Raw genomic sequence first — 16,092 nt, 5'->3', positions numbered from 1 at the left:
CCAGGGCTGGGGGTTTTTTATTTGCGCCCCGAGGGAGGAAGAGCCCCCGAAGTGACCCGCAGGAGCCGGGCGAAGCGGGCAGGCGGCGATCGCAAGACGCCGGCTTGGCTGCCGGGCTTTTCCGCCGGCACCTGAAGTGGAGCCCCCTTGGCCAAGCGCTCTGGGCGGCCGTCGCATCGGGCAGCCCGGGAGACCCCCGTCCGGCGCGCTACGATCTGGTCCCGCCCGATCCTCCTCCCTGAGGCAGCTCGCCCTCCCATGGCCGCTTCCTCCACCCTCTATTGCAAGTCCTCGCCACCGCAGCCAACGCGCGCTGCGATCTTCAAGCTGCCTTCCGTGACTGAGCCTGGCTGGCCCGGAAGATCGTAGCGCGCGTTGGCTGCAGCGGCGAGCGAAGCCAAGCCGGCAGCAATGTCGCCGCCGGTGCAGCCAACGCGCGCTACGATCTTCCGGGCCAGCCAGGCTCAGTCACGGAAGGCAGCTGCTTGGCCCGGGATGCTGGGCCGAAAGGAGCCGGGCTTGAAGATCGCAGCGCGCGTTGGCTGCGGTGGCGAGGGCTTGCAATAGAGGGTGGAGGAAGCGGCCATGGGAGGGCGAGCTGCCTCAGGGAGGAGGATCGGGCGGGACCAGGTGGGGGCTGGAATTTCTCCGCCAGGGCGAAGGGCGGGCGAGCGGGTGCTGGGGAGGGCTTCTCGCCCTCCCGACAGCAAGAGGGGGGGAGCGAACGGCGTGGGCAGGCGAAGGGCGGGCGAGCGGCAGCGAGGAGTTTGCGTGGGCGGTGGGGAAACTCCTCGCTGACGCCAGCAAGAGGGGGAAGACCCAGGGAAGCCGCTGCCATCTACGCATGCGTGCAGGGCACGCATGCGTAGATGGTATTTTTGACTTCCGGGTTGAAAAATAGCGAAGTACCCTGTTCGCAATGGTTGGGGACGCAATAAACGGGGGATCACTGTATTCCAAATGTGGTCTCACCAGCGCTCTATATAGCAGGATCACAATCTCCCCCTTCCTGCTTGTCATACCTCTAGCTATGCAGCCAAGCATCCTACTTGCTTTTCCTACCGCCCAACCACACTGTTCACCAATTTTGAGACTATCAGATATCACTACCCCTAAATCCTTCTCTTCTGAAGTTTTTGCTAACACAGAACTGCCAATACAATATTCAGAGTGAGGATTCCTTTTCCCCAAGTGCATTATTTTACATTTGGAAACATTAAACTGCAGTTTCCATTGCTTTGACCATTTATCTAGTAAAGCTAAATCATTTACCATATTACTATAAATGTAATATGGTAAAATAAATAAATATGCGTATGTGCATGTATGTGCAGGGAGATGGATATATATTTGAGAGTGAGCATCAGAACTTCATTTTTTAATGTGTGCCAGTGTGTTCACAGAAAAAAAGGGATAATAAAGCTTACCTTTATTTAAACACAGTGTCGCTTATATAGATTAAGTCATAGAAACATAGAAGACTGACGGCAGAAAAAGACCTCATGGTCCATCTAGTCTGCCCTTATACTATTTCCTGTATTTTATCTTACAATGGCTATATGTTTATCCCAGGCATGTTTAAATTCAGTTACTGTGGATTTACCAACCATGTCTGCTGGAAGTTTGTTCCAAGGATCTACTACTCTTTCAGTGAAATAATATTTTCTCGTGTTGCTTTTGATCTTTCCCCCAACTAAAGTCACTCAAACCACAGGCGTCTACCTGAGTCTCCCACACTTTCCTGCAGTTCTCTTTCTCCACGAAGTGTCTGATTCCTCTTCTCTCCCCCCCCCCCAGGTGAAGTGGAGCTGGAGGAGTACTACCCAGCCTTCCTAGACTTGGTGAGGAATTTGCTGGATGGCAACATTGACCCCACTCAATATGAGGACACCTTGAGAGAGATGTTCACCATTCATGCCTACATCGGTTTTACCATGGACAAGCTTGTACAAAACATTGTCCGACAGGTAACTGCATCCTTGTCCAGGCCGTGGGGAACATATATTTTTCGGAGTATAAGACACACTGGAGTATAAGACGCACTTTAATTTTGTGGGAGGAAAATGGGGTTGAAAAATCTACCTACCAGGTATTCATCTGGCTAGTGTCCTTAGTCTGGTCAGCTTTAACACATTATTTTATCTCCCGATTAGGGCTGGGGGGAAAACTTTCTTTGGAGGGTGTAGCAAGGAAAACAAGCCTGCAAAGACTTAGGGCTGGAAAAAAAACTTTGGAGGGAGTAGCAATGAAAAATTTAGCACCTTGTTAGGGCTGAAAAAAACATTTTTGGAGGGAGTAGCAATGAAAACAAGCCTGGAAGAGCCAGAAAGATCGTTAGCACCTTGTTAGGGCTGAAAAAAAAACATTTTTGGAGGGAGTAGCAATGAAAACAAGCCTGGAAGAGCCAGAAAGATCGTTAGCACCTTGTTAGGGCTGAAAAAAACATTTTGGGAGGGAGTAGCAATGAAAACAAGCCTGGAAGAGCCAGAAAGATCGTTAGCACCTTGTTAGGGCTGAAAAAAAACATTTTTGGAGGGAGTAGCAATGAAAACAAGCCTGAAAGAGCCAGGAAGATCGTTAGCACCTTGTTAGGGCTGCGGGAAAAGCTTTGTAAAAGTTACATTCGTAGTATAAGACCACACCCACATTTTCAGCCTCTTTTAGAGGGGGAAAGATGCATCTTATACTCTGAAAGGTACGTTATACAAGAGATTGTTTTGGTATCTGCTTTGAGCTTGTTATAATTTAGACCCCCCTGAGCCTCTTGGGCAGGAATAATATCCCAAGCAGCCCCTTGTTTTGCGGTGAGCTCTGTTACTAGCCTGTAAGGCTGGGCCTGCTCTGATGTATTCAGGATTTCAAGATACAATTCCAGAACTTCGTCCAGGAGGGGAAAACTAGAAGTGCTACCCACGTGCAGTTGAGGCCGTTCAGAAATTCAGTTCCATTTGGCCTTACTAATTAGTTCTCAAGTTACGACAGCAGTTGGGACCAGAATTGCCGCTATTAGCCAGTGCAATGTTAAAACTGCAAGTCACATGGCCACATTGCTTAGTGATGGCAGTCCTAGCTGTCATTGTAACCCCAAATCTGTGGGTCGTTAAGTGACAGAGAGAATCCCAGGAATGGAGAGGAGGGGGATAGTGGCAGGTTATGGGGGGAGACCCTTGCTCAAGGTCAAGCAGGGGAAGATTACAGGATGAGTGGCGTGAGCTCAGGAAGATTGGGGAAGGGAGGTGCGTGTGGCTGCAGGAAGGCCAGGGGAAAAGGCCCTGCAGGGTGTGTTTGTGAGCACAGGAATGGTCTGGGAAGGATGGCACTAGTGCAGAGGTCTTTACACTTGGCAACTTTAAGGCTTGTGGACTTCAACTGGGTGGCTGGAGAATTCTGGGAGTTGAAGTCCAGAAGTCTTAAAGTTGCCAAGCAAAGGGGGGACGTTACCAGGCAAGGATTCCTTGTCGTTGCCGTTACCAGTGCGGTTGCGTGCGCAGCAGCTCTGGGTGAGCAGCGCACACGTGAGATTTGGCTTCTGCGCATATGCAGGAAGTGAAATCTCGCAGGAAGATGCTTGTACACGTGAGATTTCGGCAATTTTCAGCGATATCTTTGCTTCCACGCATGCACAGAAACAAAAAAACCCACTGAAAATGGGTGAAATCTCATCCTCGTGCGAGATTTTGCTTCCTGCGCATGTGCAGAAGCCAAATTTCATGCAAGTGTGCACCCTCGCCGGTCAGCTCAAGCTGCGCACGCAGTTCCATTTTCCCTACCGTAGCCATAGAGTGGCCCGTACCCGTAGGAACCCAATACTGGACATTACGTTCAATGCAAAGAGGGAAAAAACGACGCAGTGCATGTGATGAGGGAGGAAGGCACAGTACATGTGAGCGAAGGACAGCGGGGAAGATATACCTGAGTGGACTTGCATCCTTCCTACCATCTTACCTATTGATTTTGCTTGTGGGAAAGCCAACAGGAAATGTCGCAAATGGTAATCCTGTGATCACAGGATGCTGCAACCAGTCATAATGGTGAGCTGGTGGCCGAGCAACCAAATTTTGTTGACCTGGCCAATGGGGGCGTTGCCACACACCAGCCATAAGTTCCTTTGCTCAGCGCCATCATATCTCCAGTCACTAAATAAACGGTTATAACTCAAGGTCTTCCCGTATGTTGGACTGAGATGAGCAGTAGGTTGGGCTTAATGGGCTTCTGGTCAAGCTGCCCTGCCTGAGGGTTGCAGGTGCAAGAACATTTGTGCCCTGCTTGATGTCGGTATTTTCTGCTTCTCTCTCTCTTTCCTCCACCTGCCCGTTTTGGGTCCACAGCTGCATCACCTGGTGAGCGATGATGTCTGCCTGAAGGTTGTGGAGCTGTACCTGAGCGAACAAAAGCACGGGGCAGCTGGTGGCAACCTGTCTTCGCAGTGTGTACGAGCCGCAAAGGAGACCAGCTACCAGTGGAAGGCGGAGCGTTGCATGGCCGATGAGAACTGCTTCAAGGTACGACAGCTTCCACGCCTTACCTGTAGATATGTTGCACTTCAGTTGCTGAGTGATAGGATCAAAACTGAAATCCGGTAAATGTGAAAGTTACCAAGTTGGGGAAGAGTTAGTGTTAATGTTGGTGTTGATTCCAGGATTTGCAGTATCTTCTCTCCTCTGTTGAACTTTCAATAGAATAGAATATAATTTTTTATTGGCCAAGTGTGATTGGACACACAAGGAATTTGTCTTGGTGCAGAGGCTCTCAGCGTACATAAAAGAAAATATACATTTGTCAAGAATCATGTGGTACAACACTTAATGATTGTCATAGGGGTCAAATAAGCAATGAAGAAGCAATATTAATTACTAGGAAACAATATAAATCGTAAAGATACAAGCAACAAGTTGCAGTGGGAGGAAGTGGGTGCTAGAAACGATGAGAAGTGTAATAGTAATGCAGCCTTAGTAGAAAGTCTGACAGTGTTGAGGGAATTATTTGTTTAGTAGAGAATAGAATAGAATAGAATAGAATTTTATTGGCCAAGTGTGATTGGACACACAAGGAATTTGTCTTGGTGCAGATGCTCTCAGCGTACATAAAAGAAAAAGATACATTTGTCAAGAATCATGTGGTACAACACTTAATGATTGTCATAGGGGTCAAATAAGCAATGAAGAAGCAATATTAATAAAAATCCTAGGATATAAGCAGCAAGTTACAGTCATACAGTCAACATGGGAGGAAATGGGTGAAAGGAATGATGAGAAAAACTAGTAGAATAGAAGTGCAGATTTAGTAGAAAGTCTGACAGTGTTGAGGGAATTATTTGTTTAGTAGAGTGATGGCGTTCGGAAAAAAACTGTTCTTGTGCCTAGTTGTCTTGGTGTGCAGGTAGCTTATTCTATTACCTACCAAATAGAATAGAGTAGAGTAGAAGTAGAAGTAGAAGTAGAGTTTAACTCTAATTCTACTTCTGTTCTATTATATTGTATCCTATCCTATCCTAGTTAGAGTTAGGAATAGAACAGAATAGAATAGAATTCTTTATTGGCCAAGTGTGATTAGACACACAAGGAATTTGTCTTTGGTGCATATGCTCTCAGTGTACATAAAAAGACAAGATGACACGCCAGAGCTGACACAAGATACATTCGTCAAGAATCATGAGGTACAACACTTAATGATAGCCGTAGGGTACAAATAAACACTTAGATCATTACTTGGAAACAATATAAATCGTAAAGATACAAGCAACAAGTTGCAGTGGGAGGAAGTGGGTGCTAGAAACGATGAGAAGAGTAATAGTAATGCAGCCTTAGTGAATAGTTTGACAGTGTTGAGGGAATTATTTGTTTAGCAGAGTGAGGGGTGAGGAGGGTGTTGTGGTTGGCTCTGGCCCAGCTCCTGCCCCAAGGAATGTGGAGGTGGATGCAGGGGAAACATCAACATGTGATAGGCCTGTTTTATTGTCGACAGAGTCAGGTAGTGCAGTTTCCTCGGACGAAGAAGAAGGTGGGGGTGACTTGGAAGAGGGGGGCTTGGCACACAGCCCAGGAAGCCAATCTCCATTATCTTTGGTCGATTCGGATGAGGAAGTGTTAGACCCACGCAGGGGCAGAATTATGCATAGAAGAGACCAATTGAGGAAATATTACAGGAAATAAGAGAGGCCACCTGTGTTTGGGCGGGGCTCCAGTAATTAGAGCTGCTGATATAAATAGCAGTGTGCTGGTTTGGCCATTGTGGAAGATTATCTGATCATTGTTTCTTCAGGATTGTGCCTTGCTGTTTCCAGACTTTGTTTGTTGATTTTTCATGACTTTGAAACCAAAGCAGAGCAAAGTGTGTGTGTCTCACTTTGTGGAAGAAGGAGGGCTGTGATGTTTCTTCACAGCTGCTATCTAAGTACTTAAGGACTGATTAAGGGGATTGTACAGTGTACAAGGTTGTTTTGGGACGAGTGCTCTTTGCAATACAAAAAGTGTGCTTTGTTTCTTTTGAATTTTTGTGATAAAGAACATTGTTTTTGAACTTTCAAGTGTGTCTAAAATTTGTACCCTTGAATTTTCGGGAGACTCATACCATAGAGCCCGGCAGAACAGGGGGGAAATTGTTCTTGTGTCTAGTTGTCTTGGTGTGCAGTGTTCTCTAGTATCATATTGAGGGTAGGAGTTGAAACAGTTTATGTCCCGTATGTGAGGGGTCTGTAAATATTTTCACCGCCCTCTTTTTGACTTGTGCAGTACACAGGTCCTCAAGGGAAGGCAGGTTGGCAGCAATGGTTTTTTCTGCCGTTCTGATTATCCTCTGAAGTCTGTGTGGGTCTTGTTGGGTTGCAGAACCAAACCAGACACTTATAGAAGTGCAGATGAGAAAAACCCGTACGGGAATTAGCACTTGATGATGTCTCACCTTTGTGCCTACGGGTATGGACAGCCTTCTCTTGGGCCTCTGTTCTGCATGTTGCCTCTTTTTCACAGGTGATGTTCCTTCAAAGGAAGGACCAAGTGATCATGACCATTGAACTTTTGGACACAGAGGAGACTCAAACGGAAGACCCCATGGAAGTCCAGGTAACTCTAACCTCGTTCCCCTCCCTCAAAGACAAATTTGACCTCCTGTTCCTTAGAGAATAGGGTCTTCAACCTTGGCAATTTTAAGACTTGTGGACTTCAACTCCCAGAATTCCTCAGCCAGCTTAGCTGCCTGGGAGTTGAAGTCCACAAGTCTTAAAAGTTGACAAAATTGGAGACCCCTGCCGTAGAGAATGCATGGGATAAAACATTTCCAGGAAGGCAGAAAGGGATGTTTTGCACCAGACTTCCTGTATCGGAGAAGAGAATGACTTACTGCCTTATCTGTCTCCTCCAGCATTTGACTAATTATGTGGAGCAGTATGTGGGAGTGGAAGGGACCCCGAGCAGTCAGAACGAAGGCTTCCTCTTAAAGCCAGTCTTTCTGCAGAGGTGAGTTGCTCCTTTCTATCCATTGTTTTCCATCTCCCCCTTTCTGCTGTTAGTTACCGTATTTTTCCATCTATAAGATGCTCCCATGTATAAGATGCCCTCCCCTCTTCCTTCTCCAAATTTCAAAAATCAATATTTTAAACATTAAATAGAAGACATCTATTTTGCAGAATAAGACATTCACTTACCGGTACTTATTTTTCTTTGCTGTTTTCTGACTTTCATGGGCTCTGAATTTATTTCAGAGTATTTATTTTTCTTTGCTGTTTTCTGACTTTCATGGGCTCTGAATTATTATTATTATTATTTATTAGATTTGTATGCTGCCCCTCTCCGCAGACTCGGGGCGGCTCACAACAGTGATAAAAACAATATACAATGACAAATCTAATAGTTAGAATCTAAAATAACAATTGTACATTTAAATATCTAAAAACAAGGAACCCCAATATAAAAAACATACACACAGTCATATCATGCATAAAAACTACATAGGCAGGGGGAGATGTCTCAGTTCCCCCACGCTTGACGACAGAGGTGGGTTTTATCTGCTCCGACATTACTGCTCCCTGTCACATCTAGGCATTGGCTACACCAGTGAGGGTGAACCCTTTTTTTCTTCAGGTACTAAAACTGTGTGCGCATGGGTTATTGCGTATGTGCGAATGCCCACACCCATAATTCAGTGCCTATGGAGGGCGAAAACAGTTTCCCCCACTCCTTGGAGGCCCTCTGGAGGCAGGAAACGACCTCTTTCCCAACTTTTCATGATTTCAATAGGCTCGTGTTTCACCCTCCCCAAACTCCAAAGGCTTCCCTAGAGCCAGGGGAAGATAAAAATGTCCTCCCCGTCCCCCCCGGAGACTCTCCGGAAGCCAAAAACGCCCTCCCAGAGCCTCTGTGTGAGCCAAAAATCAGCTGGCAGGCACACACATGCATGTTGGAACCGAGCTAGGACAAAGGCTCATGTACCAGCAGATATGGAGCCACGTGCCACCTGTGGCGCCCGTGCCATAGGTTTGCCATCACTGGGCTACATGTTCTCTGCAGCATCAGCTGACATTAGCTACATAAGGCTCATGATCCACCTTCTACCACACGAATCCCAGCGACCAATAAGGTCCCACAGAGTTGGCTTTCTCCGGGTCCCGTCGACCAAACAATGTCGCTTGGCGGGCCCCAGGGGAAGAGCCTTCTCTGTGGTGGCCCCGGCCCTCTGGAATCAACTCCCCCCGGAGATTAGAATGGCCGCCACCCTCCTTGTCTTTTGCAAATTACTCAAGACTCACCTTTATCGCCAGGCATGGGGGAACTCCGACATCTCCCCCAGGCTTTTATATTTTATGTTTGGTATGTATGTGCTGTATGGTTTTTTAATTGTTGGGGTTTTATATATCTTTTTTATTATTAGATTTGTTCTATTGTTCTATTGCCTTTTTATTACTGTTGTGAGCCGCCCCGAGTCTTCGGAGAGGGGCGGCATACAAATCTAATAAATTATTATTATTATTATTATTATTATTATTATTATTATTATTATTATTATTATTACGATCAGAGGAAACCTGTTAGCTTGTCTCTGCAGTCGGAAGTTTCTTTCGTGAGGCTAGTTTGCAGAGATAAGGTATCGGCAGTGGGTCTCCTCTTGCCCCTTCCCTCCATGTATAAGACGCCCCTCCATTTATAGGTAAATATTTTAAAGAAAAGGTATTGTCTTATATATGGAAAAATATGGTAATCTTTGCTAATCAGAAACACCAAAAAATGACCCTTGGTAGAATGATGAAGCAAAGAGTGCTACAAGATAGGAAAAAGATATTTAAGTTATTTATTTATTTTTTGACTTGATTTGATTTGGATTTATATGCCACCCCTCTCCGAAGACTTGGGGCGGCTAACAACAAATAAAAAGGAACAATTCAATGTAATCATCTAAATCCAATTAATTTTAAAAAACTAAGTGTACTCATCCATAAAACCCTGTATTGTTAAAAAGACCACTCATACCCACTCACATAACCACCATATTGCTCACACAACAACAACCCACTCACACAACAACCATTTTGATTGCTGCAAAAATTTAGGATGAGTTGATTTCAAATCCCAGAATTTGCCAGCCAGCCAGCCAAGTTTGACAAACTGGTTTAGGGAAAGCATTACGAAGTGAATCTGCTAGAAACTTTGATGAATAGGACTTAGATGAAGTTTTGGCTGTCATACTACTACAGGATTACAGATACCTGTAAAGAATTCATACCCTTTGTAGTGGGTAATTTATACTCTGATGACACGAGTGGATGCATGTTTCAAAAATTAAAAACAGCTTTGTAAAAGGGCATGGTTCTGCCCACTTTGTCAGAGGTAAGTGAAGGTTGAAAATGTCAAAAGAGACAGAATGCAGCGGGAATGGGATCTTGAAAAGGTGTACAGTGTTCCCTCGCTTTTCGCGGGGGATGCATTCCAAGACCGCCCGCGAAAGTTGAATTTCCGCGAAGTAGAGATGCGGAAGTAAATACACTATTTTTGACTATGAACAGTATCACAAGCCTTCCCTTAACACTTTAAACCCCTAAATTGCAATTTTCCATTCCCTTAGCAACCATTCAGATTATTACTCACCATGTTTATTTATTAAAGTTTATTAAAAAAAAATTTATTAAAGGCAGACGAAAGTTTGGCAATGACATATGACGTCATTGGATGGGAAAAACCGTGGTATAGGGGGGGAAAACCGCAAAGTATTTTTTAATTAATATTTTTGAAAAACCGTGGTATAGACTTTCCGCGAAGTTCGAACCCGCGAAAATCGAGGGAACACTGTACCTTGTAAAACTGGGAGAAAGAGTTGAGGGTAAAGGATAAACGCTGAGGAGGTACAGTTTATAATAGCAATAGCATTTAGACTTATATACTGCTTCACAGTGCTTTACAATCTTCTCTAAGCGGTTTACAGAGAGTCAGCATCTTGCCCCCAACAATCAACAACAAAAGTTTGGTAACAATAGGGGTTCATTTTCTTGCTAAGTACCTGTATTTCAATACATTGTTAAGATGATTGGCTTGGTGCAGTGTAACACTTATTTGGCTGTTGTGTTTGGCTGTTGTGTACCTTGTGGAACTTGGGGTACTGCCCTCTTTGCATTAGGACATCTAGATTAGATGGCGAGATCTCTAGATTGCAGTCCTTAGTTTGTAGCTTGCAGGCAGAAGTGGAAAGATTGTCCCAGCCACGTGCTGTAATGCAGCCATGTGTGCAGCCTCCACTTCCACAGCGCCCCCCGAGGAGGAGGGCTGTTTGGACAACTGTCGGTTCAGGAAGATTGCGTGCAGTTGAACAAAAACATAACAATTTTGGTCTCTCTGTATCCAATTCCTATAATGTTCTTGCGGATTTAAATAGTAAGGATGTTGTAGATCTTAGCAAGGCCCCTCAGGCGGAGAATGAGGGGATGTTCAAAGGAGAAGTTGTTGTAAATGAGGAGCATAGTGTCACCAAACCAAGTCCAGTTAGTAGAAATAAAGAGAGGACACATGTTCTTGTGGGTGACTCGATTGTCAGAGGTGTTGATTTGGGACAGAGGAAGGATGTGGTGAAGGTGATGAGGTGTCTTCCAGGAGCCACTGCCCACAGGGACAGGAGGCGGATTACAAACATTGTCAAGGCTGTGAGTAAAGGTAATAAAGTTGATGTGGTGGTGCATCTTGGCACAAACGATTTGTCCCAGAGAAATGTTAATGTAGTAAAAAGAGATTTTCAATGTCTAAGTGTGGAGCTGGGTAAAATAACTGATTCAGTGACTTTCTCAGAGGTGTTACCGGTTTGTGGCCAGGAGGGTAAAACAAGTTGTATCAGAGAGTTTAATGTGTAGTTAAGGCAGTGGTGTAAAGCTGAAGGTTTTGGTTATGTAAGTCATGATGTCAGTAGGTGGTCTAATAGGGAGTTGTTTAAGAGGGATGGTTTGCATCCATCATACAGAGGTACCCAGGTGCTCGGTGAGGAATTCAGAACTTTTTTGGACAGGCATTTAAACTAGGTAAAGGGGACACAGATGTACCAGATGTGGAGGATTTCTGTCCCCGACCAATGAGGATAAATCAGTTTCTGGAAGCTTATGAAAAGGGAGCTGTAAATAAAATAGATGTAGTTGTTGATGATAAGGGGCAAACTAATAATGAAAATAATGTTCTTCGGGTAATGTACACGAATGCTCGAAGCTTGAGCAACAAGCTCTGTGAGTTAATGGCCATAATATCTAGAGATAATTTGGATCTGGTTGCCATAACTGAGACATGGTTTAAAGATTCTAATGAATGGGAAATATCCATACCAGGATATACACTGTATAGGAAGGATAGAATAGAGAGAAGGGGAGGTGGAGTAGCCATTTATGTTAAAGAAAGTCTAAAAACAATACTAATTCAAAATACATGTAAAGATCTGGAGACCCTCTGGATTTGCATGCAAAATAAAGACGGTTCTGTCATTAGAATTGGGGTGATCTATAGGCCTCCAGGGCAATCTGAGGAACATGACAACAAGATGGTGGATGAGATTACCCTAATGGCAGTAAAGGGAGATATTGTGGTTATGGGTGATTTCAATATGCCTGATGTTGACTGGAATATCCCCAGTGCCCTTACATGCAAAAGTAAGAATATAGTAGAGGCCTTTACAGGAACAGCTATGGCACAGCTAGTTAAGACACCAACTAGAGGGGAGAATATTCTAGATTTAGTTTTTACAAATGGGAATCGGGTTTCAGAGGTCAAGGTGGGAGAAAATTTAGGTTGCAGTGACCATCTATGTTTGTGGTTTGATGTAAAAACTGATTGTGAGCAATCCTATACTGCAACCAAAGTATTGGATTTCAGAAAAACAAATTTTAATGCAATGGGGGAATATTTAAATAATGAATTAAAGGGGAGGGATAAAATGGCAGGAGCGAGCACCCAGTGGACTGTATTAAAAAAAGGCCATCTTAAAAGCCACAAGACTTTATGTAAAACAAGTAACTAAAGGTAAAAGGAAGAAGAAACCGCTATGGTTTAGCAATGATGTAAGGACTATAGTCAATGGAAAAAAAGGCTGCCTATAGGAGGTATAAAGAGTCTGGAAGTATAGCTGATAGAGAGGTGTATAAAATGAGACAGAAGTAGGCGAAACATATAATATATGCTGCTAAAGCCTCAAAAGAGGAAGAAATAGCAAAATCTGTAAAGAAGGGGGATAAAACCTTCTTCAGATATATTAGTGATAGGAAGAAGAAAAACTGCAGCATCACAAAGCTTAGTACCGGGAATAATACATGCATTAATGGGAATAAGGAGATCGCTGACCATTTCAATAGCTACTTCTGTTCAGTTTTCTCAAAAGACACCTTACAAAATAATACTATAGAGGAATATAGCATTGCTTCCAGCTGTACGGATTCAGCTCCAGTGATCTTAGAAGCCGATGTCTTAGAAGAACTTGAAAGATTAAAGATAAATAAGGCAATGGGTCCAGATGGCATCCACCCCAGAGTTCTTAAAGAACTCAGATCTGTCATTGCTACCCCCCTGACTGATTTGTTTAACCAATCCCTGTTAACAGGAGATGTTCCTGAGGATTGGAGAATGGCCAGTGTTGTGCCTATCCACAAGAAGGGCAGTAGAGAAGAAGCTGGTAACTACAGGCCAGTTAGCTTGACATCAGTTGTAGTTAAAATGATGGGGACTCTACTCAAAAAGAGGATAAATCAGCATCTAAAAAACAATAACTTATTGGACCCAAATCAGCATGGCTTTACTGAAGGCAAATCGTTTTACCGACCTTAGAAAGATGGAAGGCTGAGTCAAACTTAAGCCTACTGAGATTCGATCTGCCAAACTGCTGGCAGCAGAAGTAGCTTACAGATCAGCAGAAGTAGCTTACAGTACTGCACTGTAACCACTGCGGCACCAAGGCTCTGATTTAATTTAATCTGAAGTTAGTTGGGGGAAAGATCAAAAGCAACATGAGAAAATATTATTTTACTGAAAGAGTAGTAGATCCTTGGAACAAACTTCCAGCAGACATGGTTGGTAAATCCACAATAACTAAATTTAAACATGCCTGGGATAAACATATATCCATCCTAAGATAAAATACAGGAAATAGTAAAAGGGCAGACTAAATGGACCATGAGGTCTTTTTCTGCCGTCAGTCTTCTATGTTTCTATGTTTCTAATCTGGGTCCTCATTTTACCGACCTTAGAAAGATGGAAGGCTGAGTCAAACTTAAGCCTACTGAGATTCGATCTGCCAAACTGCTGGCAGCAGAAGTAGCTTACAGTACTGCACTGTAACCACTGCGGCACCAAGGCTCTGATTTAATTTAATCTGAAGTTAGTTGGGGGAAAGATCAAAAGCAACATGAGAAAATATTATTTTACTGAAAGAGTAGTAGATCCTTGGAACAAACTTCCAGCAGACATGGTTGGTAAATCCACAATAACTGAATTTAAACATGCCTGGGATAAACATATATCCATCCTAAGATAAAATACAGAAAATAGTATAAGGGTAGACCAGGTTCGCCTGGTGCACCAGTTGCGACCCTATTTGGACCGGGAGTCACTGCTCACAGTCACTCATGCCCTCATCACCTCGAGACTCGACTACTGTAATGCTCTCTACATGGGGCTACCTTTGAAAAGTGTTCGGAAACTTCAGATCGTGCAGAATGCAACTGCGAGAGCAATCATGGGCTTTCCCAAATATGCCCATGTTACACCAACACTCGGCAGTCTGCATTGCTTGCCGATCAGTTTCTGGTCACAATTCAAAGTGTTGGTTATGACCTATAAAGCCCTTCATGGCACTGGACCAGAATATCTCCGGGACCACCTTCTGCGGCACGAATCACAGCGACCAGTTAGGTCCCACAGAGTGGGTCTTCTCCGGGTCCCGTCAACTAAACAATGCCGCTTGGCGGGACCCAGGGGAAGAGCCTTCTCTGTGGCGGTCCCAGCCCTCTGGAACCAACTCCCCCCAGAGATTAGAATTGCACCCTTTACAATTGTATGCATGGTAAGTTTGTATGTATGTTTGGTTTTTTATATTAAGGGGTTTTAATTCGCTTTTAGTATTGGATTATTATTGTACACTGTTTATGGTTTCTGTTGGCCGCCCCGAGTTTTCGGAGAGGGGCGGCGTATAAGTCCAATTAATAATAATAATAATAATAATAATAATAATAATAATAATAATAATAATAATAATAATAATAATAATAATAGATGGATCATAAAGTCTTTTTCTGCCACCAGTCTTCTATGTTTCTATTTTGGTGTAAACCTAGATTCAGCTGTATTTTCCTCGGTGTCTTTTCTCATCTTTTGTATAATATTGCGAACTCTGGAAATGAATAGCAGGTTGAGTCTGTGTGCACATGGTTTCAGACCATAACAGACCATAAACCTTAGTCTTTAAAAAACATGACTTGCATTTTGGCTGAAGGCGATCTGAATTCCCCTGTATGGTAATGGAGCCTGCCCGTTATGGTCATAAATTGTGAGGGTCCTAAAGTGAGTCATCACCTGAGACTGATACAATTTTACGACCTTTTTTGTGGTGATGGGGTCAATAAGCAAGCCCATCGTTTGCTGTAGGACATTTTTGCTGAACTTGGGAAGTAAACACTGGATTTTTGGCAAAAGCATCATGAAACGCAGCCATGTAAACACAGGATGCTGCAAACAGCCAAAAAATCCCAAGCACCCAAAATGCGGTTATGTGACCGGGACAGCCAGCTGTTGGAACCCGTGGGATGGGACAGCTGTTGGAACTTTGCAATCAGGGCATAAGATGGGTGTCAACAGACTCAAACTCAACCCTGATAAGATGGAGTGGCTGTGGGTTTTGCCTTCCAAGGACAATCCCATCTGTCCGTCCATTACCCTGGGGGGGGAATCATTGACCCCCTCAGAGAGTGTCCGCAACTTGGGCGTCCTCCTCGATCCACAGCTCACATTAGAGAAACATCTTTCAGCTGTGGCGAGGGGGGTGTTTGCCCAGGTTCGCCTGGTGCACCAGTTGCGGCCCTATTTGGACCGGGAGTCACTGCTCACAGTCACTCATGCCCTCATCACCTCGAGGTTCGACTACTGTAATGCTCTCTACATGGGGCTACCTTTGAAAAGTATTCGGAAACTTCAGATCGTGCAGAATGCAGCTGCGAGAGCAGTCATGGGCTTTCCCAAATATGCCCATGTTACACCAACACTCCGCAGTCTGGATTGGTTGCCGATCAGTTTCCAGTCACAATTCAGATTATCTCAGGGACCGCCTTCTGCTGCACGAATCTCAGCGACCAGTTAGGTCCCACAGAGTGGGCCTTCTCCGGGTCCCGTCAACTAAACAATGTCGTTTGGTGGGACCCAGGGGAAGAGCCTTCTCTGTGGTGGCCCCGGCCCTTTGGAACCAACTCCCCCCAGAGATTAGAATTGCCCCCACCCTCCTCGCCTTTCGTAAGCCACCTCTGCCGTCAGGCATTGGGGAACTGAGATATTCTTTCCCCCTAGGCCCTTACAATTTACGCATGGTATGTTTGTTTGTATGTATGTTTGGTTTTATAATAAGGTTTTTTTTAGTTATTTTAGTATTGGATTTGAT

General features: G+C 44.4%; 1 protein-coding gene across 1 annotated transcript in view; it reads left to right on the top strand.

Moving 5' to 3' along the window:
* Positions 1-16,092, top strand: part of SIN3B (SIN3 transcription regulator family member B) — a 63,129-nt gene that overhangs the window by 43,409 nt on the left and 3,628 nt on the right. Inside the window, exons 14-17 of the mRNA XM_070748215.1 lie at positions 1,798-1,967; positions 4,329-4,502; positions 6,969-7,061; positions 7,360-7,454. Of these exons, the coding sequence (XP_070604316.1) occupies positions 1,798-1,967; positions 4,329-4,502; positions 6,969-7,061; positions 7,360-7,454 (532 nt within the window). The remainder of the gene's footprint in view (positions 1-1,797; positions 1,968-4,328; positions 4,503-6,968; positions 7,062-7,359; positions 7,455-16,092) is intronic.

The sequence above is a fragment of the Erythrolamprus reginae genome, chromosome 1, assembly GCF_031021105.1.
Source record: "Erythrolamprus reginae isolate rEryReg1 chromosome 1, rEryReg1.hap1, whole genome shotgun sequence".
In the NCBI taxonomy this organism is placed as follows: Eukaryota; Metazoa; Chordata; class Lepidosauria; order Squamata; family Dipsadidae; genus Erythrolamprus; species Erythrolamprus reginae.
The sequence above is the reverse complement of the archived record's forward strand: the minus strand, read 5'-3'. Positions and strand labels throughout refer to the sequence as shown.